We start from the raw sequence: 27,612 nt of genomic DNA on the forward strand, positions 1-27,612 counted from the left end.
GCATTAAGAAGAAGACCTTCTCACGCAGGTCCATAAAACCCCAGAACCCCTGCTCCACCCTTACACAGTGGCACCGTCGTCCTATGAGACTGCGCCAGTCCTTAGACCTATGCTTTGACGTGGGACAGACGAGGAGATTTTCTTAACCCCAGCCTAAAATTTGCTCCCACGAGGAGTCGAACCCAGGATCTGAGGAGTGCTGTCGGGACGCTCTAACCAGTTGGACTAGAGGCCCTTTGGCGATTGCACTATTATCCTTGCTGCCCTTGATGTTGATCAGGTCGTCTCTATAGTTCTAGTCAGATAGTAACTAACACGGACGAGAGTAGCATATTGACGAGGAAGTGTTCTACAGTACAGTAGTGGTAGCATGCATGAAAGGAATACGACGGATTACTTGTATGTATATAATATGCCAGCGCCGTGGAGGTAGTCCATCATTAACATGCAGCAAAGACTCGTAAGAAGACTACGTACGTTCGCTCTTTAATTACCTACTATATATAACAGGATTAGTAGACCACCGAGCACAAGAGCTTTTGACAAAACATTCAAGCAGTGGACAATAGGTCCAATGACTCCAAGAATCTAGAACGGTGGAGAACTCTCTAAGGCCAAGGCCAGTCTCAATAGGAGTTTCAAAGAGTTTCTATTCTCATTAAATGACATACATCAGCAAATCTGCTTATGTGGCGAGATATTTACGAGGAGAGAGATGAAGAGAATTTCATCAGGATGAAACCCGCTCATCACACTTACCCAGGCAATGAAACCCGATGAAACCCGCACTGTGGCGAACGCGTTTCAATCTCTGCCGCTAGCCATTGAAATGAAACCCTCCACTGAAATAACCAATTTCATTTCTCAATCCAAATCTGCAGAGATGATGTGGTAGTCTTGAAAACAGCGAAATGAAACTCGCCATTGAGAATGGCCTAAGGGCTTGTTTGGTTATCCTGAAATAGGGCCAGGAACTATTCTGGGTGATCAATTGATATACATATTACACAATCGTTCTGGCTGGGCGGAATGGTTCCTCGATAACCGAACAAGCCCTAAGGAAGATTTATTTCTCAGTTTATATATATAAAGAAGGTTTTTCTCTCAATTCATTTCGGTGATACATAATTTTTTATTTTTATAGCAATCCCTCACTTCTGCCCCTTTCTCGTGGACTTTATGACCCTGTGTTTTTCAGTACTACTTTAGCAGTACTTTTCAGCAAAGGAACAATATTTTCCTCTCACAACAAATCAGCAGCGGCCAAATTTCAGTGAAACAAACAGTGCCTATATATTCTCTCTATGGCTGAATGTGACATGAGAAAAGGTAACGCCCCAAAGTCTCAGTGAAAAAGGAGGAGCGTGCATGCATAATGCACGAGAGACTACGTAGTGTGGTAGAGAATTTTTTTTACACTTTCCAGTCAAATACTCAGCCAGACGTTTAGACTAGAGGCCCCTTTTAATTCTAAGACTTCTGTGGTCCCACATTTGCATCCATTTAGTTATCCAAAATCTTTGGGGGGGGGGGGGGTGTTTGGCGTCCGTTTCGTCCGGACGCGCATTGGTGGGCCTCGACGACTGCTCGAATGGCCCAACACTGCCATCTGCACGGACGCACCTATCTCGTGTTGCTCAAAACAAAAAAAACTCCGCTCTCACTTTCCTATCGAATCGCCACTGTGCCCTTATCCATTCTCGAACCCACTCTCGAATGCCACTGTGCTTGTACCGCCGTGGCGGGCTCCACCGCCACCGCACTGCTACGCCCGCAACACGGCGATGTGCTGCACCGCGTCCGAGCGTCGTCGTCTGCCTTTCTATCTCCCCACTGCACTGGTGCGACATTCTTCACCGCACCCAGCCGCTTGCCTGCTGCCATACTCCCTCTCCAATGCACCCAAGCGCCGCTTGCTGGATACTGCAGTTTTCTACCAGGTAGGTCGTGGCCGTCGGCGACGTCGTGCTTCAATTGTTTCAGGTGTTCCAGAAGTATGTTTTCAAGTGTTTCATCTAGATGTTGCGTATGTTGCAATGGCTATATACACATGTTGCAAGTATACGTTTCAAGTGTTTCATCTGGATGTTACAGAAGTATCTAGATGTTGCGTAACATGCATGTTGCAAGCGTTTATTTCAAGTGTTTCAGATGTTTCATATGTATGTTGCAATTACTTTATCTGGATGTTGCAAAAGTAGATCTGGATGTTGCATGCGTCTGCAATGACTTTCAAGTGTTTTCAAATGTGTTGCAAGTGTTTCAGACGTATGTTGCAAGTGTTTCAACTGTTTCGGACATATATTGCAAGTGTTTTATCTGGATATTGTAAAAGTAGATATGGTGTTGCACATGTTGCAATGAGACCACCTGCCATAGCTGCCTGCTACAGCTACTGGGCGCTGTCGAGTGGGCCAGACCGTCTCCGCCTACATGCATGTGAAAAACGTACGAGGCACGAGCGGTCTTCGCCTGTTGTCAGTGTTTGGACACATGCAAACCACCTACACCTACACTACACCAAACCAAACAACCACCCTTGTATGCAAGTCAACAGGTAGTACTGCTTCCTGCATTCCAGAAAGGGACCCAAGAATAGACAACAATAATCACTACTAGTACATGTGCGAGATTCAGAGGTGCTTGGAAGATGGGAAACGCCGTAACAGGCGTGTTTCGTGTTGATTCTGATGATAGCTGGAAAAGCCCCAGCCGTGGCTTACATAGGAGGTGTAGCACCTAGATGAATGGCCAGGAGATAATTGAGGAGATAAAATAGCAACAGCCTATCTCTTTCCTTTACTACGCTAACTACCTTATCTCCTGGCCTCTTCTATCTTTGGTGTACACGTTCACATATACAAATCTGCCACGTTACACATACTTTGTATTCTAACACTCCCCCTCAATTGAAACTTCCTAAGTTAAGATTGTTCTTAAACATCTCCAAGTTCCGCACAGCCAACGGTTTGGTAAAACCATCTGCAACTTGATCTCTTGTAGAAATGTATTCAATATCAAGTAGCCTTCTTGCTACTCGTTCACGAACAAAGTGATAATCTACCTCTATATGCTTTGTTCTAGCATGAAAGACAGGATTTGCCGAAAGATACTTAGCTCCAATATTGTCACACCACAATTTTGCTTTTCTTGGCGCTTGAATGCCCAACTCATATAGCAGAGTTTGTATCCACATTACCTCAGCAGTGGCATTAGCAACTACTTTGTATTCAGCTTCTGTGCTTGATCTTGATACTGTAGATTGCTTCCTGGCACTCCAAGAAATAAGATTAGATCCCAAAAACACGGCAAACCCTCCAGTTGATCGCCTGTCATCTTGATCTCCTGCCCAGTCTGCATCTGAAAATGCACTTACAAGAAGAGAGGGTGACTTACAAATTTTGAGTCCAATCTCCATAGTATGTTTGAGATACCTTAGTATTCTCTTTACTGTAGCCCAGTGAACAGTAGTAGGTGCATGTAAATATTGGCAAACCTTATTTACAGCAAAAGAAATATCTGGCCGAGTCAAGGTCAAATATTGCAAGCCTCCTACAATGCTCCTGTATGCCGTAGCATCTTTGGGACCAAGAGGATCACCTTCATGAGCAGATAATTTTTCCGAGGTGGACAATGGTGAGCTAACCGGTTTACACTCCATCATATTGGCATGCTGCAACACGTCTTTGGCATATTTTCCTTGTGTTAACAGAATCCCATTATTTATCTTCTTTACCTCTATACCAAGAAAGAAGTGTAGACCCCCTAGATCCTTGAGTGCAAATTCCTTCCTCAAATCCTGTAACAGGCATGCTGTGGCTTCCTGAGTGGAGCTAGCAACAATTATGTCATCAACATAAATAAGAATATATATAGTGACAGATCCTTTATGACAATAAAACAGAGATGTATCAGCCTTTGATGCTTTAAAGCCCAACTGACACAACTTATTACTCAGCCGTGAATACCACGCTCTTGGTGCTTGTTTAAGCCCATATAAGGCCTTATCAAGTTTGCAGATATACCCATTCTTTGACTTCTCCTCATAACTAGGTGGTTGTTTCATATACACATCTTCTTCTAGATACCCATGAAGAAAAGCATTTTGAACATCTAATTGGCGTAGACTCCACCCTCTAGAGACAGCAACAGATAAAATAGTTCTGATAGTGGCTGGTTTCACAACTGGGCTGAAAGTGTCCTCATAATCAATACCATAACGTTGTCTAAACCCCTTTGCTACCAGCCTAGCTTTGTATCTATCCAAACTCCCATCAGATTTCCGTTTGACTTTATATACCCATTTACAGTCAATGACATTGATACCTCTCTTTGGTGGGACTAAATGCCAAGTTTTATTATTAATCAAGGCATTATATTCTGCATCCATAGCTAGTTTCCAATCTCTACTGTTCAGTGCTTCATCAAGAGACTGTGGTTCACCAGATGCTGTGAAACATCCATACCTGACCGTACCGTCTGTATAGACTTTAGGCTTGCGAATGCCATCATGAAGTCGAGTTCGTGGTCAAGGCGGTGTAGGGGTCTCTGTTGCAGCCGTAGAGGATCCACCTTCTAGTGCAGGCGCAGAGGTTCCATCCGCAGCAGCAGAGCTGTCAGCGCCAGCTTCTGTTCCCCCGTGCCTGCGATAGGATGGAGCGTCGGGGCTGCCACGGTCGGGTCAGCGGGGCGCACCACGTCGGAGGCAGGACGCGTGGCCCCGCTCGGTTGGCGCGTACCAGACGACGGCAAGCTAGCGCGCGTAGCGTCCACCGAGGGTTCCTCCGAGGTAGTAGTGGCGGTACTGTCTCCTACAGCACCAGCAGGAGTGAACGCCGGATCTTCTTCAGGTTCTGTGCTGGGAGGCAAGGAGCTCCCCCTGTTATCACATGCTGCATGCTCACCATCAGTAGCTTGGTTAATGGAATCAAACACTTGATCAACTAACTGTTCCGTCTCAAGAGAATGCACAAGGCCGGGTGGGAGAAGTGCAATTTCTGCATGGAGGCAGGCGCCTGCGGTGGAGTGAAGAGTAGAAAAAGGAAAAACTTCTTCATCAAAGATAACATCTCTAGAAATATATACTCAGCCGGATTGAATATCAAGGCACTTATAGCCCTTGTGAAGGTTACTATAACCAAGAAAGGCACACTGCTTAGAACGAAGTTCAAGTTTATGACGATGGTAGGGTCGGAGGTTGGGCCAACATGCACAACCAAAGGTGCGGAGAGAAGAGTACTCCGGTTTTTGTTGGAGTAAACGTTCAAAAGGTGTATGATTATCAATGACTTTGCTAGGCAAACGATTAATAAGAAACGTGGCAGCCATAAAAGCTTCATCCCAAAATTTCAGTGGCATTGAGGCATGAGCTAGAAGGGATAACCCAACCTCAACTATGTGACGATGCTTATGTTCAATGACCCCGTTTTGTTGATGAGCATGGGGACATGATACATGATGAATGATGCCGACTTGGGAAAAAAACTATTTAATTTTTTATATTCCCCGCCCCAATCAGTTTGCATAGCAAGAATTTTTCTATCAAATTGTCGCTCAACCATTTTTTGGAATTCATGGAACTTTTGGAAAACTTCAGATTTATACTTAAGGAAATAAATCCACGTAAAACGACTGAAGTCATCAACAAAGCTAACATAGTAGCGTTTTCTGCCAACAGATTCAACTACAGGACCCCAAACATCTGAATGAACAAGTTCCAAAGGAAAACTAGTTGAGCTAACAGATCTACTGTAAGGTAACTAATGACTTTTTGCTTGCTGGCAAGCATCACAAACTGATTTCTTATTGGACACGGAGGAACAAGAAAGATTATTACTGTCTATGACTTTGGTAACAATGGGAAGAGAGGGATGGCCTAGACGATTATGCCATCTAGACACGGTTGGCTTGTCAACAGCATTCGCTTGCTTAACTGAAGAATCGGCAGGAAGGGGGTACAATCCACGACGACATGGCCCCTTAAGAATCGTTTTCCTCGTAGCCTGATCCTTGATAAGAAAAAAATCAGGATGAAACTCAATAAAAGCAGAGTTATCTTTAGCAAGGCAATGAACAGAGACTAGATTTTTTGCAGCTTTAGGAACATGAAGGACATTGTTTAGATGTAAACTACGGGATTGAGTTGGAACAGTAGTATGACCAACGTATTTGATTTCCATACCTGAACCAGACGCAGTGTGAATCTGGTCATTTCCATGATACTTCTCCCTCATCGTCAACTTGTTTAGATCACTTGTGACATGATCCGTTGCTCTCGTGTCGGTGTACCAGTTGGTGTCGACATTGTAGGCGTTCATGGCGATGGCGGCGTTGACATGGCGCTCTTCTGGGACATAGTTTTCATCAAACCGATGCCAGCACCGGGTCACCCTGTGACCTGTCTTGAAGCAGATCTGACAGAGCGGTACATCATCAGACCCACTCGCCGCATCAGGTCGTGGTTGTCGCCCTCCATTGCGTTGCTTCGGTGCGCCGCTTCCTCGGCCGCGCACCTGGCCGCGCCCGCGCTAACCACGGCCACGGGCAGTGCTCGAGCCACGGTTGCCATTGCCACGCCCATGATTTGCCACATGAGCATAGGAGCCGCCATCTTGCAGCTCCAACCTGGTCTCAAAACTGAGCAATTGGGCATAAAGCTCGGGAATCGAGATGGGATCCGTCCTAGCGGTGACTGATGTCACCACTGGATTGTAATCGGCATCAAGGCCATTACAAATGTGCGCCGCCAGTTCTTCATCATCTAGGGCTTTGCCGACAGCAGCCATCTCGTCTGCAAAACCTTTCATCTTGGCAACATAATCTGTAATCGACATATTACCTTTCTTCGTAGTGGTGAGGGCAAGCCTCACATTCATCGTCTTGGCGCGGGTCTGCGCGGAGAACATTTTCTCCATGGTCGACCATGCTTGTTCCGCCGTCTCTGCAGCGATGATCTGCGCCTGAACTTCCTTCCCCGCGCTTGAGAGGATGAGCCAAAGGATCTGTTGATCCCGAGCATACCACGCTTCAAACGCAGGGTTAGGGTTGGTGACGGTCGTGCCGTCCGTCTTCTTCTCAACGATCTCAGCATTAGGGGCCTTGGTCTTGCCGTTGATGTGCCCCTCGTAGCAAGCACCGCGGATGGCGAAGAGGACCTGCGCTCTCCATAGCGCATGATTGGTTTTGGATAACTTCTCGGTCACTTGGAAACCGAAGAAGGGATTGGTGGTGGTGCTTGAACTCGTCGCCATGGAACCCTAGGCTCTGATTACCATGTGTGAGATTCAGAGGCGCATGGAAGATGGGAAACGCCGTAACAGGCGTGTTTCGTGTTGATTCTGATGATAGCTGGAAAAGCCCCAGCCGTGGCTTACATAGGAGGTGTAGCACCTAGATGAATAGCCAGGAGATAATTGAGGAGATAAAATAGCAACAACCTATCTCTTTCCTTTACTACGCTAACTACCTTATCTCCTGGCCTCTTCTATCTTTGGTGTACACGTTCACATATACAAGTCTGCCACGTTACACATACTTTGTATTCTAACAGTACACGCTCGCTCAACAAGCACCTCGGCGCGCGGCGGCAAGGCATCAGCAGTGCAGCCTGTGCAGGACTGACCCGGGCTGGATCGCAGATGAACCGGCCACGCTAATTAGCGAACGGTGAACGATCCGACAACCCCTGCATCGTTGTAGTCTCCCCATTCAATTGAATTTCTTTCAATACTCTTGTTGCTCTCTCTCGTGTCTTGTCCATTTTCAATTTCATCATTATGTTTCATCGCGACAAAAGTCCAACAAAATGACATCTTTTAATTTAATATGTTGCATACGGATACAACTTTTTTTATAGCTAACGAATGACTGCGCAATGCAACTCATAAATGTACAAATGCACACTCATCTCTAACTCTAAGAACACTGGTACGCACACCCTATCCCTTTAAACACCTCCCATCAAGTGAGAGAATGATACAACAAATCTTGAAACTGACAACACCTCATGTGGAAATATGCACTCTTCGAAATTAAAGCTGCTACACATCAACAGCCATTCATTGTTCCCTACCATGAAGGCTATCGATCCAAGTCAGCACCATCCACCGCCCCCATCAAGGTTGTCAACACTATCTAGTATCTAGGCTATCAATCAAGCTGATTTTGTGCATGTGTTTATTTGTGCTTGTGTGTTGGTAATTTGTTCTTGTAACAGTCTCTTTCATGGCGACATTCCTAGTGCTAGCTCTCAACTACTCAGCAATAAATTAAAAGGGTTTTAATTTGTAGTTGTCTCTAGGATTGTTTGTCACCCAAGTCAGCATGTAATGTAGGAGTATGTATAAAACAACACATTTCGTAGCGTGTATTCATATTTTTCACATTGGCACTATGATTAGGGATAAATCTTTCCATGGTCATCTTACCATGATTCATGATCCCACGAACTCTTTTAGATGTCATTTTTTTAGGTTGCCATATATCTAGGAAATGATAGTTTTCCAAAAACTCTCAAGTTTACCAGTGTTTTCACTTTGCTTCATTTATAATGCGTTATCTATGCAGAGATTCACCTAAAGCCTTGCTTAGATGCGTATATATCCATCTCAATCCACATGTGTTGAAGTGGAATTAAACTAAATTACATTCCATTCCACTCCAACACATGTGGATTGATGTGGATATACGTGCATCCAAACAAGTCCTAAAGCTCAAATTTTGTTTGGTTTGGAGCACATCGTCCTTGAGTTTTCAAGTTTTTGGAGTTTTTTAAGAGCAATATGACCAAACTAGTAGGTGACTGGATCGTGGAATGTGGATAGATCGGCATTATTGTTCTCCGGCCCAGTGGCCCATCTGAGCAAACAAACTGGCCGGATGGAGATTAGTCAACCAGGCAGCCAGCAAATCACATGGAGAGAATCATGTGTCTTTCTTCCATTTTTCTACAATGTTTAAAAGACCTGTTTTAAAAGCTCTAAAGTTTAAAAAGAGCTCTTCATCCAGGAAGACGACGAGCAGAGTAATTTATTCTGCATGCTATCTATTGATTAGGTCCTTAAGATATCTTGTTCCGGTGCTCCAGTCCATCTTGGTCAAAAAGCAGGCTTTAACGGTTTTACCTAGGCTTTTAAGTTCTTGTGATCCTTTTTTCCCTGATAAGCAGGTTGAAATATCTTTCAGTTCCTTTCCTTCAAGCCAAGGCCATGCGTCACACTGGCTTTTTTTGGGGGTGTTCGGATCACCCGGACTAAGAATTAGTCCTGAAATTTGATGTCAAACAGAAAAACTAAACTTGCACTAATCATAGACTAAAAGAACAAATGAAGACTAATTGATGCATGGTTAGAACTATTAAAAAAACAGTTCATGATTAATCCATGTTTAGTCCACTATCCCATGACGAACTAATTTTAGTTTTGTGATCCGAACACGTCCTTAAATAACATTTGGTTCAGAGGATGAGACGGGACGGAGCGGTGCGATCCCACTTTCACTGGTGGGTGTTTGGCAAGGACAAAGGGAACAAAATCATCCTTGGAGAGAAATATTCTTCTAGATTTGAGGATACATCCGTCTCCCAAAAATGTGTTATGCATTTGTCCCACGGTTATGTTGTTCTCTTTCGTCTCTTCGCTTCTCCTCTTCCATACGTGGGTAGGGGGTAGGAGAGGGTGTGGATGTCCGGCATGGAGGAGACCACTTGGGAAGGGGCCACCATGGACGATAGGAAGAGCCCCACCACTAGCGAGCGAGCAAGCTCCCCCGCGGCCCACGGTGGTGGTGATTCGAGCGTGCTCTAGGCTAGAATGGTGGGGGTTTAGCAGGCCGAATTGAGCAAAGCCATGGTGGATGAGGACTAGCGGGGGAGAGAAGAAGGTGAAAACCGGATGACATGTGGGCCTCACACTAATGGTTGCTAATGGGAAATCAAATTGATATCCATCCCTTACCTCTTCATCCCTCCTACCAAACACAAGAGAGAGATGACTATCCTCTCAAAAAAACTCGACATGAGGTACGACCTCTCCTGAGGCATTGGCAGAAAGGTAGAAGATTCTCTTCGATAGGGTCGAGAAAAGGCCATGAACCTTGACTACTCAGGAAGTGCCACTAACAGCGAGGTGCGTATCACGCTACAACCGCTAGTGGATCACGTCTTTCCCTGAAAATAGCACAAGGTGGCAAACGAGAAGGTGAGACCATCACATCCCAAAAACTAGGATGGCACCGCCCCATCAGACCTTGTCCGCGAGTCAAATGTAACCTTAGTCTCCGTATAAGCATTGTAACGTGATCTTAGTTTTCACCTGTTCTCGATACTCACAGATTTCAATTCTTCTAAAATATGCGAGAAATAATTCAAGCTGATTGATATAGTGCTCTACTGCCTGTATGACATCAAAAGTTCAAAATCTCTCTTTCATTATGCCTAAAACTTTCTGATGATCGATATCCTATGTTCACCTTCTAGTCTAGTAGATAAGATTTACAACACCTAATCCCCTAACTATTTGCTTTTTAATTCCAACCATGCATCCTACGCACGGCAGTACAAATTTATAGTTTAGTGACAAGAGAATTTTTAATTTAGTGACAGTAAGTTATTTATTTTCAATTTATTAGTGATGAGAGCTGAATAGCTGATGGTGATGGCAGAGCTCAGCTGGAGATTAGCTGCTGGTGCTCGGCGCTGGAAGGCGAACACGGTGGCGGCGTCGTGGCGGCGGTGATCTCGAACGTCGTCGGGAACACGTTGACGAACTCATCGAACGTCTCGTAGCATCCAAAGATCCTACCGCCGGCGCCGCTTAGATCCTCCGGCGGCGTCTCCGGCACCGGCGCAACGCCTTCCAGTATCTGCACCACCTGCCTCATGCTTGGGCGGCAGCGGGGGTCCGGGTGCGAGCACAGCAACCCGAGCTTGAGCACCAGCTCGAGATCGTCCTCGTCGCACTTGCCGATCCGAGGGTCCCTGGCGTCTTTGATCCTCCCTGCCTTCCAGCGCTCGAGGACGCTGTCGACGAGCCCCGCGGGGTCGCCATTGTTGCCGAGTGACTCCATGGGCCTCCGCCCGCAGACCACCTCGAGCAGGAAGGCGCCGAAGGCGAACACGTCGGCGCTGGGCGTGGCCTTGCCCGTCTTGATCATCTCCGGCGCGAGGTACCCCAGCGTCCCGATGACGTGCGTCGTCCGCGAGTCGCTGCCGTGGTCGTGGAGCCGCGCGAGGCCGAAGTCGCCGTGCTTGCCGTTCATGTCGGCGTCGAGGAGGACGTTGGCGGACTTGATGTCGCGGTGCACCACCACCTGCTCCCACCCCTCGTGCAGGTACAGCAGCCCCGCGGCGACGTCCCGGACGATCTTGGCGCGCTGCTCCCAGCTCAGAGCCGGCTCGTTGCCGCCGGCGCCGAACAGGTGCTTGTCGAGGCTGCCGTTGACCATGTAGTCGTAGACGAGCAACAGCTCGCCCCGCCGCCGGCAGTAGCCAAGGAGCTGGACCAGGTTGCGGTGGCGCAGCCGGCTCATGCTGGCGATCTCCGAGACGAACTCGCGCAGGCCCTGCCGCGAGTCGTGGGAAACTTTCTTGACGGCGACCTCGACGCCGCCCGGCCGCGGCGGGAGCACGCCGCGGTACACGACGCCGAAGCCGCCGCTGCCGATGACGTCGCAGAAACCCCTGGTCGCGGCGTGCAGGTCCTTGTAGCTGATCCGGTGAGGGCCGTACTCGACCTCCCAGTCCTCCTGCTCCTCGGCGAACCGCCGGCGGCGCCAGACGACGAGTCCCGTGACGGCCGCTGACGCCACGAGGAGCACCACGACGGCAAGGAGGACGAGTGATACGAGCAGCGGCAGCTCCGTCGCCTTCTTGTGCCCAGACGGCGGCGGGAGCCGCGGCAGCTTGGACAGGTCGAGGTCCGGCGCGCGGCCGCCGCCGAGGCGGAAGCTCCAGCCAAGGACGTAGTGCGAGCTCGAGGCGGCGCCGTTCGCGGCCGAGAACCCGACGTACGTCTGGTCGGCCACCGCCGACGAGAGGTTGACTTCGCAGGACACGAGCGGGACGCGCGGCCTGGGCACGCTGACTGCCGCCGTCGACACGGTCACCTCGAGGCGCGTGGTCGCGCCGTCGTACTCGATCCAGACCTGCAGGAGCTTCCCGCTGGCCAGGGTGACGTCGACAGACCCGCCGGTGGCGGTGTCGACGTACCCCGCGGGCTTGGACGCAACAGACTTGAGGCTGTGGACGTCAACGCCGACGTGGTTATCGTTGATGTCGTCGAACTCCGCGTCCAGCGCCGTGTCGAGCTCGACGGCGACGACCTGGCTCGTCGTCCCGTTGCCCACGATGTCCGACATGTTGAACAGGCCGAGGTACTTCCCCGCGACGGCCCGCGTCGGGCCGGCCGCGGACGGCGCGAGCGCGAAGGCGAGCCCGTGGCCGTGCGCGTCCGAGTACCGCGGCAGGATGGCGGCGACGAAGGTGGTGGAGAAGGAGAGCGGCGCGCCCGTGGCGGCGTCCTTGAAGCGCAGCGGCGCCGGGTAGAAGGTGTGGCCGAACACCCAGTTGGTCGCGTTGGTGAGCTGCAGGAGGCCGGCAGAGGTGACGGCCGCGCCGCTGGTCGTCACGTTCTCGCGCGCGAAGCCGGTGAACGTGAACTCGACGGGTGCGGCCGGCGCTGACCCGCCGCCTCGAGCCAGAGCGAGCAGCAGGACGGGCACCAGCACGCGCACGGCAGTAACAGCCGCCGCCGCCATGGTGGAGCTGGAACAGGATGGTGATCTCGCAGGTCAGCTTAGCACAGCAGCCGGCGAACTCAAGCTGTGCTTGGCTTATAGTTATGGCTTCCGGGCCGGCTGGAATAAGTCATGGATCGGGGTCTACAGCGGTGAGCTAGCGCCTGGGTTTCTCGTGCGCCCGTGTAGGGAGGGCAGGGGTGGTCCGCGCCGCGTGCGGGGGAGAGGGACGTGGGAGTGGGAGTGGACAGCGACGGGAACGGCATCGGAGGGGCGCTTTTTTTGGCTGTGTTATAAAACATGTTCCCAACGCTACCGATATTTTCCTCTCCTTGTCTCACGGTAAACATAGTAGACGAAAGTAGAAGAGCAAAACATTATAAAGTAGGAAGAATATTCTTTATTCCTTCAAATATTGGTGATTACAACATATAACTCTCACGTATATATAGTCATGCCTAGGTCTAAGAGTCTGGTAAGAGTCCACATATAAACGGGCTAGGATTATGATTTCTCATTTTCCTTTTCTTTGTTTACAACACTCCTTCTTGGACGATTACCACAATATGCACATGCCTCATCAAAAACTCCATCCGAAAACCCCGTGAGAAAAACGGTTCTTGGAAAAAAGAGTACATCGCATTCGTTAATTGTATTGCACATGCTGTCTCATTAAAAACCTTATGTGAGAAAAAAAAGAGTACATCATTTAACCTTCTTGGTAATGTATTCTTTAGGACATTCTATTCTTCGTGATAGATATTGATCTTCATGATCTACGCATAAACTTTAGTTTTTTAGCAAATATGATCTACTTGATTTTTATAATTCCAGTGGTTTACCTTCGAGGTAGAATTAATAAAAACATGCTCCCTCTCATAAAGCCAAATTTTGAACTTCATTGTTCAAACCACACTTTTCATAAATGTTTGCTTAATTAATTGTATGCAGTACCACAATACTATATCTTTCAAAAGTTGGCTCATAATTCTTCTATGAATTATATGGGAATAAACAAGAGCAATATGTTTCATGCATAATAACCACTTAGTAGTTGTGCAAAACAAATAAATTTTTATCCTTCAAGATAATAAATCCTTTTAGAGGATTATGGGGGTAAATAAGTTACAATATTCAATATCTTCTAGATAGTGCATCAAACTTATACTAGAGTTTGAGTACTTATAATTCTTTCTTAGTGGATTTTTAAATTATATGTTCTACAAATCTTCAGAATTTTGATTGTTCCAATAAATAATAAATCAAGTCTTGCATTTGGCATTTAGGGAATAATTCAATTGACAAAATCACCATTATTCTCATACCTTCTATGGTATTTAGAGGATATCAAAACTTCATTGCTAGCTTACAATATACACTTTTCTGAGTGTTTGTATGACACCTTCATGATATTTAGGATTTCTCATTTTCTTTCTCTCAGGTCTACATTCACTTCAGGGATTAATGGTGTTTTTTAATAATCGACTGGTAAATCCTTCATGAATTAAATCCTTTAAGGATATTCTCATTCTTAGTGAATAACATTTCTCTTTTATGAAATATATTCTCTACTACATGAGAGATTATTATATGATATACACGATGAGATAGTGTTATTCACTATAAAGTCATTCAATGACTCTATTCCTTCTAGGATATGCTCTTCTTGAGACTTCAATGTTCATACAGGAACATATATTCTACCTTAGACTTCTTAATACTTATATGAGATTTGATTTTCGTATGTTGGGATTTATATTCTTTAGAAATTTTATGAATTTTTATAATCCACTTATTAACTGCATATTTTATATTCATTCATTTTATTTGCTAGAGATATAGCAGAATATTTATTCTTCTTAGTAGGAGATACAACCTCAATTGCCTTCTTCATGTACCCGATATAATCGCTACAGGCGACTTTGCCATGGACTTTGTTTTTCGGATCCAGGTTCGCATAAGAGAAACATTTGTAATTATAGAGTAGAGTTGTCGACAACTATTATTTTCTCCCAATATTCTCACAATGTGAGATTATTCTATCGCTTTGTCATTTCCCAAACAAGAAATGATTTGTTGTTCTGCATACCCAACACTCATAACACGCACGCCTAGTGTGTTAGATTTCATCTTCATGATGATCATCTTTATGAGGCGCTTAACCTTCTTCATGAGGTGTTCTCTTCATGAGAATGGAGGAGTTTTGTTTTATTTTTATTCAACAAGTACACACTAAACTAGAATATACAAGCGTCTCCGTGAATTTTAGCTTGATAGCATACAACATTTAGTTTACTACTCGTAAACACAACTTTTGGTTTATAACTTTAAGTTACTCCTCTCATTTTCAAAAATATCTGGCATACGCTCCGCTTTATGTTTCACAAGAGCATTAGTCAAACTATTATTTGATTTAGTGCGTGATACTATTTTTGCTTCAAGCTTCAAGAAATATTTTCTCTTAAGATCATTTTTCTTCTATGGAAATAATATTTGGCATTCAACATAGGCTTTCTCTCTCCCTAATGTCAATATTAGATCTTTAATAGTATACTTCAAAAGATATCCCCTATGATGGGCTTAAAATAATTCAAATTCATGTATCTCCAACTACAAGTGGAGGCCCATTCATATATGCTATGATAGAGATTTATAGAAAATATCAATGCATATTAACGCACATATTTAAACACGAGGGTTATTATTCATTAATGCAGTGAGCTAGAATACATAAAGTGCACTTAAGAATGTTCATCATTCCTACAAACTCAGGGATATTCTTCCCCTGATTTGCACATATCATAGTTTAGAAAATTATTTCATTGTCTAGCTTCTTTATTGTTTAGCCAAAATAATTGATACAAATACTCATACATAAAAAATGAACCATATACTTAAAAATATAGAATACTCAACATTCAAACTCACATAAAATTTCTTTTAGACTTTTTAATTGCCATTAATGCAAAATTCTCCAAATGCCTTTTCTTCAGAAATCCCAAATCATCTAAGTGTGTTATCCGCCATCTTAATTCCATAATTATTCATCCCATCAATGGGATCACTTCTCCATTTAGCAAATTTTAGATTAACTAACTCCTCCTGATCTTAGGCTACATGGTCGTAGACCAATATATTACTTATGCATGCAACGCATTGAAAGCAAAATATTTCTTAATTCAACGAGAACTAACGTGCTAGCTGGACAATTTAATTATAAGGGGAAAATGTAGTAGCTACAGGCTACGATATAGCTTCTATGCTAATATTCATGCAGGAGTGGAGATTGTTGCAGCTCGACGAATTCATATGTAATGTGGAATATTGATATTCAATCCAATGTATAGATAACAACAAAATACAAAGCTACAAGTTTTCTTGTAATTAGTGTAATGTAGTGAAAGTTAACTCGGCCGGAAGGGACACGGCTAGGACTTTAAGTCATAATACATGCACTTAAAAATAGATTTAGGAAAGTTATGCCTATATAAATATATATTATCCACATTTTCTTATGCCTTTACCCAAAATTCCTCTTCCTTTTCATGCCATAGTTACTTCAAGTAGTAATATGCTACATGTATCGTCTATGAATAATCATTTCTAATGTTCCATAGAATCCAATTATACTTCTGGTATTCATTGGTTCTGGCATGAAATTCACATATAAGTGCACTATTCAGTGTACAACAATATATTTAGGGTAGGACTTAAACTTCTAGTTTCTGGGCTAAAGTATTAAATATTTAATTTATGGATTATACTATTTCTTGACTAAATTGATCCTTCTAAGATCAGTTAATATGCTAGTATAGTCCAATTATTCATGTGCATCTAGAAATTCAGTTTCCTTTCTACCTACATGGTAGTAGCGCACAAAGAAATATATAATGTTCATGGTTAATTAAGGCTTATTTGTGGATAAAATTAATGCAAAATTTATTTAGATAGGCAATAGGCAATTGTTTATATGTAAAACATATAAATCTAATTCATTCCATACAAAATTAACATATATTACTGCAAGTAAAAATTGCAACTAAGAATTTCATATTAGTCTTCAAGCTAATAAAGTAACCATTAACTCTTCTACGAGTTTACATAATCCACTTAATTTAACAGGAATTAAAACTTAAAGCACCACCCCTACTGATACTTCAGGATAGTAATTTCAAAAATAAAACAAGTCTATAAGCACATGATTTAAGTTCTTCTCCAAGAAAACCTTAAATATTCTAATTCTTATCCATTCTTACATGTCTTAACTTCTATGCTTGACATTTAGCAGCTTCATGCATGTTCTACTTCATAGTTGTGATATGTAATCATGATCCTTCTAGAGTACAACATTTGCAAGTCATATATCCTTATTTATAATGCTGTCCAAAAATTCTAACTCAATTTCTACTTGATATTGAGTAATTATGGATGATAAATTTGAATATTTCTAGTACTTCAATTTCTTCTGGAATTAGACAGTCTTATTTACCATCTCGTCTTCGTTCTATGAATTTTAATCACAAAGCTTCAAGCTTATTATATTTGTTTATAGAGCAGCATTATATCCCATATGGTCATATAGCTTGAAAATTTTAATTTTCAATATTTCTGGCATTATGCAATCATAACGTAGGATATCTTCTAGAATTTCTCATTCAGTGAGTCCCACAAGACCTTCGGAATTTATTTTGGTCACATACTCATTCTTGGAGAGTAATATAAGGAACTATAATGCTTAAGGTTCACTCCACTTTAGTGGCAGTAGAATATCCTACTAGAATTTAATAAATGACCATGATATATAATTTTGTCATTTAGGACAAGTCTATGATATTTCTTCTTCACGAAGGTATGCATATATTATTATTACCAGAATCACCATGTGCGTATGAGTTTACTACATGTAAACAAGTGGCAAAGTGTAAAAAGATAGCGGATGGTTATACAAAATACTCTTAGAAGCATCCTAGCATTTTTCAGGATTATGGTATATGCAAATTTTTAGAATTAATACCAACCATTCATTCATCCCAAAAATTCATTATGCTAGGAAAAACAAATATAAGCCTCTCAAAGGTGATAAGTCTAAGGTCTGCAGGATTTATAGAGGGCTCATATACCTTATACCATGTTTCTAGTGTAATCATTCAAAATTTTACTCTTGCAATTATATGATATATAATTCATAATGTGTGATAATATATTAATAACGCATCCAAAAGAGCATAAGCATATCAACACATTGCATTTATATATAAACAATAGATAAGCATGTAAAAGTTTCCAACAGAAGAATTCTTTTTTCTGTTTTTCTTTATTTAATCAATCCTATATGCAAATCCGGTGAAGCATATACTGTTCATGTATACAGGTACTACATGTACAAAAATAATATGTACTTCGTGTACATCATAAGGGCACATACAACGGTCGTCTTTTTGTCGTCTGGGAGATGTCATTTTTGCAAAAAAAACTCCTGACTCAGCCAACAGACGGGTGTGCCGCTCTTCGCGAAGAGACGACGAGGGCTCGTGCTCCCAAGCTATATCGCCCGCTGCAGCATCGTTGTACGACGGGGGCTCGTGCTCCCAAGCCATTTTTGATCACCTTAATTTATGAGTCTGTACAAGAATTAATTATCTTGCAGATAGCCTAAAAGACAACCCATTGTATAATTTGTCTGTATTGCTGTCTCTATGTGACATGATCCGTGCTTGCAGACGGCAACTTCTAAACTGTTGAACGTGCCCTAAGGCGCAACCTGTGGTACGTCCGTGCGAGTAGCTGCGAGCTTGCATATCTGCGACGGTGATGAGATGCATGCTAGCATCAATTCACTAAATTCACTAATTCATGCGTACATAGACTAGTCAGAATATATATTAGATTAGAATATTGAAATTACAGGTTTCTATAAATCAATCTCTATCAGCTGCTAGCTACTTGATGTAGTGGATAGATGATCAACGTGATCAATTTACCATATATACTACTATGTACTAGATAATATCAATACAGCTTCATGCCGTTTTTTCTGTAGTGCAACACGCTTCAGGGCTGCAATGCATATTGCTGACCATATTGCTGACCAACAGGAGCGAGTAGGCTGCGAGCCGCGTGTGGGTGACCACATAAAAGTGGTGTTCTTGCCGGATTGCGCGATGCTATGCCGAGTCATAGCAACTTGGCAAGCCGGTCTCGGGCAATATTAGTAGAGGCTTCAAGCCGACCATGCTAGCTACGCTGCAGGGTAGCGGATGCTCGCGTGCAGGGGGTCTGATGCAATCGCACACGGACAGCAGAGGGACGGCGTGTAGGCGGAAGCCGTGCGCTCGTGATAGTGTACGAGCGTACAGGGAGATACTAGCGGCGTGCGGGCCGCCTGACGGTGACTTCGATCCGGCCTCTACAGAGCGAGGAAGACTACCAGCCTCGAGGAAGCAACGTGTCTGGATAGCACCTGCGGTGGGTGGCACACAATCTGCAGGATGTTACTGCCCCATCCTCGTCCCCGCGGGGGCAAATTTCTCCGGTCCCCGTCCCGTGAAGACTCGTGGGGAGCACTTCTTCCCCATCCCTGCCCCCGCTCGGGGATTTAATCTCCGCGGGGATCCCCAACACGTGAAGCACGCTCGCCGCCGCCGTCGTGGACGCCATCGATGAGCACGTCACCAAGCACGCCATAGTTTCGCCTCGGCTGCCGCGCTCGACTCTGCCGCCGAAGCCGCCCTCGTCGTCGAGCTCGCCTCAGCTCGTCGGATTGAGGAAGAGGGAGAGCAAGACGGCAGAGGCGAGCTCGGCAGCCAAGGCTCGCCAGATTCGGAAGAGGAAGAGGGAGAGCAAGACGGAAGAGGCCGCGCTCGCCGAAGCCGCCGACGGCAGAGGCGAGCTCGAGGCAAAGGGAGAGCAAGACGCGGGGCGCTCTCGCCGTCAGTGCCGCCCACCGCTCTGCTCCCCCATTCTCCCTCAGCTCTGCTCCTCCCCGTGGTCGCAGCGCCGCCGCACGGCCGGCCGAGCCGAGGCCGCTGCCGATGGCGCCCCGCGTCTTGCTCTCCACGGCGGATTGAGGACGGGAGCGTACGAGAGCGAGAGAGTGGCGGCTGCGGCTGGAGCCTGGAGGACGGGAGTGAGTGAGCGACCGGATGGGAAATTGGGGAATGTGGATTGACTGATTGAGGAATTAGGGTTTGATACTTGGATGGCGCCTCCGCGAGTTGGGCCTTTACATGGGCTGGCACTGCTGCGTGTTTCGCGGGGCGGGTTGGCGGGGATCGGGGTTGGGGACCAGACAACCATCCCCGTCCCCGCCATCCCCGACGGGGACAGTTTTCCTACCAAATCTTTCTCCGTGGGGATTAATTCTCCTCCATCCCCATCTCATAATGGAAGAAATCACCACGGGGAATCGGGGATCAGGTCCCCGATGACATCTTTATCTGCAGTTCGTGATGGGCTGATGGCCACCGTACTTCTGGTCTAGCCGGGGCGCCAGTACGTGGCAGCGGCTTCAAGTCGAGATGGCCCATGAACCATGCAGGTCACTAGGTGGATTAGGATCACAACATGGAAGGTGCCTGGGCATACGGGTCCAAAACGAATTCCTGCTGTGGCACGGGGCCATGCATGTGCGGCGGCGAAGTGGACTCGTGGTCTGGTGCATAATGGCATGCAAGCCAATAATAAATACGCAGATATTACCGTATACTTTCACACATTCAACTCATGTAGATTCAATTACTGTATGTATATATACTTCGAGTATATGCACTTCATATACAATTCTACGTGCATAGAATATTAAGACCAGCTCGATGGCCAGCGCAAACAATCTGCAAGACGTGTTTCATACATCGTAGAGGATGCCAATTTAATCTACGTCATATGCTGTGTAGGATAGTGATTAGTAGATACATACCGTGTAGGGAGTTTGGCATTGTCGTAGATTTGCCTGCTTGACAGCGATGGTGTATGTCGATGTAGGTAATATAAGCAACAGGTAGAGGTAGTAGATCCGTTCCGCTAACATCGTCGGAGATGTCGACGTCGTCGAAGTAGTCGCCGCGAGATGTCGGCACAAGCGTCGGCATCGAAGATCGGTGGCAGCTTCAACGGCGATGTCGACGTAGAGCTTGTCGTGTTGATAACGTGTTATAAAACATGTTGCTAGCGGTTAGGACATTCCCCTCTCTGTCTCTCATGATAAACACAGTAGGTGAAAGTAGAAGAACAAATAGACACAAGATAGAGAGACTATTCTTTATTTCTCTAAATATTGGTGATTACAACATAGAGCTCCCATGTATATATAGTTATGTCAAGACTTAAGAATTTAGTAAAAGCTCACATATAAATGGATTAGAATTAGGATCCCTCTTTTTTTTTCTTTTAAAATAGAGTATGTATGTTTTACAACGTGCTGCTCTGTCTTGAAAAACCGCAAACGTCTGGAACGCCACTTCGTTGTACGCTCTGTTTCCTTGACAATTCTGTTTGGTTTTATTTAAACGAGGAGCATTCCGATACCACCTCATACTTGTACCAGTAGTGGACATAATAAAATATCTGTACATAATATAAATTTATCAATAAATCTGATGTATGAAGTACATAAAGTTAGATCTAATATAGGGGAAATCTAAATGTCAACCGGTTGTTTTGTTGGCTTGGGGGACACGATTTTTCAGTCGTCCGATGATCATTGGCTGTCTGCCGTTGTGCGTTGGATCGTGAGGCCCATCTGGTTCGTTGTTTTGTTTTGTGTTTCGCTGGCAAGTGGGGACCCGAGCTCAGTTAATGTGTCAGCGCTAAACTGCTGAAGCAAGTCATCTCGATGAGGGCAGGTACACGAGCTTGTGGTTTGTGAGATTTCTTGCCAGATGTTGGAGCAAGAGAAAGTTTGTGACGTGACAAGTCCAAACTATTCAGTATTCACTATGCCTGCTACAGGATAGACTAGCAAGAGCTTAATTAATGGCTTAATGTTTGCCGTGGACTTTTGTTCCATCGGAATGAGTAGATCGTTGCTGAGAGCGCCATCGAGTCTTAACTGGGGATTTTGATGACAATGACTACACAATTAGAGAACTAATGAGATTTATGGAGACAACAAGTGGAGAATATATATTCGAGGATGTTACATGAAACGGAGGAACCCACAATTACAAATGTTGATGGCTTCAAACTTAAAGGAGGTTTAAATTATTTTATATTTTAAATTTAAGTATAAGAAAAGCCGTACTATAAAGGGGACACAATGCTTAAGCTAACATATGCTACCAAGTGCTTAATCTTACATATACATCCTCAGTTATTCAGCCAAGACAGCCAATACTTCACTCTTATCCTTGTTGTCTTGCCTGGTGCGGCACTGCCGCATATGAAGAGAGGCACTACCGCAGAGCGGCACTGCTGCACTTGAGCCACGGCACTACCGCAACTTAAGTGACCATTGGGGGATAGGGGGTACTTATACCTTTCTTCTTCTTTCCCAACGTCTCTCTTCTCTCTCTCACTCATTCAGCTCGTCCAAGAATAGAAGAGTGCCCTTCTCTCTCCTCCATTGGTGACCTTGAGCTCCCAAGCATTCTTCCTTAATTTCCTCATCAATCCTTGAGAGAAAAATGTCCCAAACTCAATTAGAGAGCAGATCCTTTGATTCCCCAATTCAAAAGAGCTCTTGGTTCATATTTTAGCTGGCGATTGTATTTATTACTCTTAGAGCTTTGCTTCTAGCCGGCTAGAGCGTCGCTCGTGAAGCTTGTCAACTTGTGTGGCAGCTCTGGGAGGTTTGTAACCATCTCTTGAAGCTAGTAAACTCATCCCTCATCTCAAGAGTTGAGTCTCTTGACTTGAGAACGAGAAAGGGTTGCAAAGGCCTAAGCCTTAGTGGCTAACCTCAACAACGTGGACGTAGGTAAGCCTTAGTGGCGAGCTAAACCACGGGTTAAATCATCGTGTCGCCTTGTGCTTGATTTACATCATTTGTATTTCATATTATTGTTGAGGTGATTTCTAGGGTTTGTTTTTGATCTACTTGTGTGTTGTGTTTCTACCACTTCTAACTCTCGATCTGTGAATCTCATACATGCATAAAGCTAAGAAATTTCTCTGATTCAAGTTTACATTCACTGATTTTGAACTATGACTCGAAGTTGTCTGTAGGTGCGACAGTGCCGCTGTTCTGTCCTGGCAGTGCCGCTGTTCTATCTCGGTAGTGCCACGAGGTCAGAGCGACAGTGCCACAGGTTGAATTTGATAAAAGTTTGAGTGTTTATTTTGACAGGCCTATTCACACACCTCTAGACTAACTAGAGATCCTACAAGTGGTATCAGATTAGGTTACCTCGTGTGCGCTTCACCGCGTGAGGTATAGAGCCCGGAGGAGGAACTAGTGGCGTGAAGTCGGTGGATGTCGACACCGACAACAGTGAGTTGAGCGCATCAACAGCCAGCAACATCACGCTACCATATCTTGACGTTACCAATGCCGAAAGAGCTCACAATGACAATGAGAGAAAAAGAAGGAAGGAAGAAAAAAACTCAAAAGAGAAGCACGAGAGAAGAAGGAGCAGCAACGATTAGAAGATAAGAAGCAAAGAAAAGAAGAAAGAAAGCTCCTAAGAGAAGCAAGAAGAAGGAGAGAAGCTAGGAAGAAGAAGAAAGAAGAAAAGAAGGCAACAAATGCATCATCAAGTGACATGTCAAATAGTTCCGAAGATAGAGATGATGATGAGTCCTACCAAGTGTCGAAGGGGGGCAAGAAGGAGAAGAGAGGAAAGGACAAAGCCAACAACAACAAATATGTCGCCGTATCCTTTAACTAATCTTCTATACCTACGACTAATCATGATCGAATGTCTTTTATCAATGTGCCCGCGGGCAAGCTACCCTATTTTAATGGGACTCACTTTACCAAGTGGAAGCACTTGATGAGAGCCTATCTTATAGGTCTTCACCCTGGCATTTGGGAGATTATTTACAATGGATTTAAGCGATCAGTTGATCCCAAGAACCCAATACTAGAGGAGATGAGAATCATTCACCTCAATGGGCAAGCCATAAGTGTGTTGCTTAGTGCTTTGGATGATGATGAGTATAATAGAGTAATTGGGGTTGATGTTGCTAAGCAAATATGAGACACTTTGCACCTAGCACATGAAAGGGTTGACAAAGTAAGAAAGGCAAGAATTAATTTGTTGATGTCAAAGCTCAACCGTTTGTAATCTTGAATGTAGAGAGGCCACAAGAGATGTTTAATAGGTTGATGACAATGATGGGCAAGATTAGAGGCTATGGTTGTGATGAGCTAGATGATCATAAAGTTGTCAAGATTATGTTGGATGCTTATTCACCTAGAAATGAGACCGTAGTGACTCTAATTAGAGACAAGAAGAAGTTTCAGTACTTCACACCAACTGATGTACTTGGGTCTTGGGAGGATTTTAACCTTTGACATGCAAAAAGAAGAAGCAAATGAGAGGAAGAAGCTTGGTGAATTACAAGCAAAGCTAGAAGGCATCAAGATCAAGGATGTAGCTATCAAGGCCAACAAATCAAGTAAGCAAGTCTAAGATTAACAAGCAAGCTTCAACTAGCAAGCCCAAAGCAAGCAAGCAAGTCCAAGAAAGAGTAGAAACCACATTGTCTTCAAGTGAAAGTGAAAATGATGATGATCAATATGAGAAGGTTGATGATGTTGCTCTCTTTATAAAGAGGTTTCACAATGGGCTAAAGAAGCAAGGCTACACGGTAGTTAAGAGAAACTTTTCAAATAAGAAAAAGAGGACATGCTACAATTATGGTAGCACCGATCACTTCATTGCCAAGTATCCATATGAGATCAAGAACAACAAATACAAGAAGGACAAGAAAGAGGAGAAGGTCGACCATAGAAAGAGCAAGAAGTACATGGGAGAGGCTTATATTGGGCATGAATGGGACTCAACTAGAGAGAGCACAAGTGAGGACAATGAGATGGTTGCAACCATTGCTATTCACAAGTTATCTCCTACACTAAGGCTCTTCAACAACATGTCCAACGATGACTACTACTACTCCCCTCATATTTGTCTTATGGCAAAGGGTGAGAAGGTAAAATCCAAATCGAATGCCAAATCTACTCCACCTCCTAGTGATATCTCTAGTAGTGATATTAGTGATAGTGATAATGAATCTAGTGATGAAGAAATTAATCAAATTACAAAAAATTTGGATGGAAAGACCAAATTATTCATCACTAAGCTAATGGAGGATTTAAAGCGTGCCCAAGCCAAGCTAGAATCTAGAGAAGAGATACTTATCCAACAAGAAAATCTCTACATTGCTAGCAAAGAAGCTCTTACATTAGAGAGAAGTGAGGTGGAATCCTTGCGCAAGCCTTTGGCCAAAGAGTAAGAGGACCATGCTATTACAAAGAAAGCTAATAAAGCTCTCAAGAAAAAGTATTGTGACTTGGATAAAAAGCACAAAGAACTTGAGATGCAATATGGCATTCTTTGGGATAGCAACTCACATCTCCCTAAGGCAAAGGAAACCTCTACTCCCTCCACTAGTCAAGATTGTGGAAAATATTTTAATTTTGATTTGAATGCCTATTCTACTAACCTTGCAAATATGGAGGCTATAAAAAAGAAAATTGCTAGGCTCAATGAAATCATTAGAAAAAGGTGGATAGGTGAGACCCAATCTAATGACAAAAAAATGATGAATCAAAAGGGCTACAATTCAAGCAAGGAAGGTATCCCTCAATCAAGCATGGGCTTGGACACACAAAAGAAGCCAAGACAAATGGAAGAAGGATAGTGAATGGCTATGAGTGTGTGCAGTTTGAGAGGAAGGGCAAAATTAGTATAGATCAGCCTGCATAGACCACGACAGTGCAGTGTCCCTGAGTGGCAGTGCCTCAGTGTAGGGCGGCAGTGCCACGCCCTATAAAAATGGGAAGGCTACTAATTCTGTTCCTGATCAAACTAAGCCCAAGAAGAAGGTGTTCCAGCAGAAACAGATTTTCTAGAAGCCTAAGGAATCAATGTGGGGCAACAAGAAAAAGTATGCCTATCAACCAAAGATCTATGCACCTCGACAAAGCTTAACATTATGCTTTGTTTTGAAGAGCAACAACAGTGGAAAAGTGGTTGCCAAATATGTTGGAAAGGAAACCAGCATATATAGGAATACTTCTATTTGGGTTCCTAAGTTTCTTATGACTAACATTTAAGGCCCCAAGTCAAATTGGGGACCTAAATCTAGCAACTAAACTTGTTTTATAGGCATACTTCTCCAGTGGATCAAGTTGGGTGCTTGATAGCGGATGTACAAATCACATGACTGGAGAAAGAAGTGTGTTCTCATCATATTCCCCGATGACACACTCAAATAAAAATATTGTCTTTGAAGACAATTCAAAGGGGGATGTGATTGGTCTCGGTAAAGTTGCTATAACCCTTGAGCATTCAATTATAAATGTATTACATGTTGATTCATTAAGTTATAACTTGTTGTCCGTTTCTCAATTGGCTACAATTGTCTTTTACGGATAAGGATGTGGAAGTGTTTAGAAGGGAGGATTTCTCTATTGTCTTTATGGGTCGATTAAAGAACAAGCTTTACTTAGTTGATTTCAATAAAAGTAAAGCTAAGCTTAAGACTTGTTTAGTGGCAAAATCTAGCATGGGTTGGCTTTGGCATCACCGACTAGCTCATGTTGGGATGAGGAACTTGACCAAACTTCTAAAAGATGAACACATCCTTGGACTAACAAATGTTCACTTTGAGAAAGATAGGATTTATAGCGCTTGTCAAGACGGAAAGCAAGTTGGCATACCTCACCCACCAAAGGGCATCTTGACCAACAAGCAACCATTGAAGCTAATTTATATGGATCTCTTTGGACCGGTCACCTACCTAAGTATCGGGGGTAACAAATATGGTCTTGTTATTGTTGATGACTATTCATGTTTTATTTGGGTATTTTTCTTGCATGACAAGTACCAAGTTCAAGAGAAGTTGAAGATATTTGTTAGAAGAGCTCAAAAGGAGTTTAGTTTTCCCATAAAAAAAGTGAGAAGCGACAATGGGACCGAATTCAAGAATACTCCAGTTGAGAAATTTCTTAATGAAGAGGGCATCAAGCATGAATTTTCAACTCTATACACCCCTCGACAAAATGGTGTAGTAGAGAGGAAGAATTGTACACTCATTGACATGGCAAGGACAATGCTAGATGAGTACAAGACGCCAGACATCTATTGGTGTGAGGCCATCAACACCGCTTGCTATGCCATCAACCGCCTCTACTTACACAAGAAGTTGAAGAAAACTTCATATGAGCTTCTAACCGGTAACAAGTCTAAGGTGTCTTACTTTAGAGTGTTTAGGTGCAAGTGTTTCATACTTAATAAGAAACTCAAAACCTCTAAGTTTGCACCTAAAGTTGATGAAGGTGTTCTTCTTGGTTATGGATCAAATGAACATGCCTACCGTGTCTTCAACAGAACCTCTAGGAGAGTTGAGATTACGGTAGACGTGATATTTGATGAATCTAATGGCTCTCGAGTGGAGCAAGTTGATTCAAGTATTGTAGGAAAGGAGGATCCACCATGTGAAGCAATCAAGCAATTGGCCATTAGTGATATTAGACCACAAGAAGATGAAGTCACTGAAGTGGAGGTTCCTCAAGTTGCGGCTGCACCTATTTCCGCTGACGTACCTGATGCTAAACAGTAGCAGACACCTACTGCAACACCTGCACGTGACAGTGCCACACTTGAGAGTGGCAGTGCTGCACCTACACAGTCAGCAACAACTGATTCGACTCCAGCTCGTGGACAAGACCTGCAACCCATATTTGAGCAAGAAAATGATGAATGTCCAGAAGATGAA

At 44.2% G+C, this 27,612-nt stretch overlaps 1 protein-coding gene and 1 non-coding gene across 2 annotated transcripts; both read right to left on the reverse strand.

The window, feature by feature from the left end:
* Window positions 1–6,628: 6,628 nt before the first annotated feature.
* LOC136512192 (small nucleolar RNA Z247) lies at window positions 6,629–6,767 on the reverse strand. Its single transcript, XR_010772998.1, has one exon. It is a non-coding gene; the product is annotated as a small nucleolar RNA Z247 (small nucleolar RNA).
* A 3,727-nt stretch (window positions 6,768–10,494) lies between these two features.
* On the reverse strand, window positions 10,495–12,790 carry LOC136480238 (L-type lectin-domain containing receptor kinase SIT2-like). Its single transcript, XM_066477845.1, has one exon. The coding sequence runs from the start codon at window positions 12,751–12,753 to the stop codon at window positions 10,663–10,665; it is 2,091 nt and encodes a 696-aa protein (XP_066333942.1). The 5' UTR covers window positions 12,754–12,790; the 3' UTR covers window positions 10,495–10,662.
* Between the last annotated feature and the right edge of the window lie 14,822 nt (window positions 12,791–27,612).

This window comes from Miscanthus floridulus, chromosome 1 (genome assembly GCF_019320115.1).
Source record: "Miscanthus floridulus cultivar M001 chromosome 1, ASM1932011v1, whole genome shotgun sequence".
NCBI classification, from domain to species: domain Eukaryota; kingdom Viridiplantae; phylum Streptophyta; class Magnoliopsida; order Poales; family Poaceae; genus Miscanthus; species Miscanthus floridulus.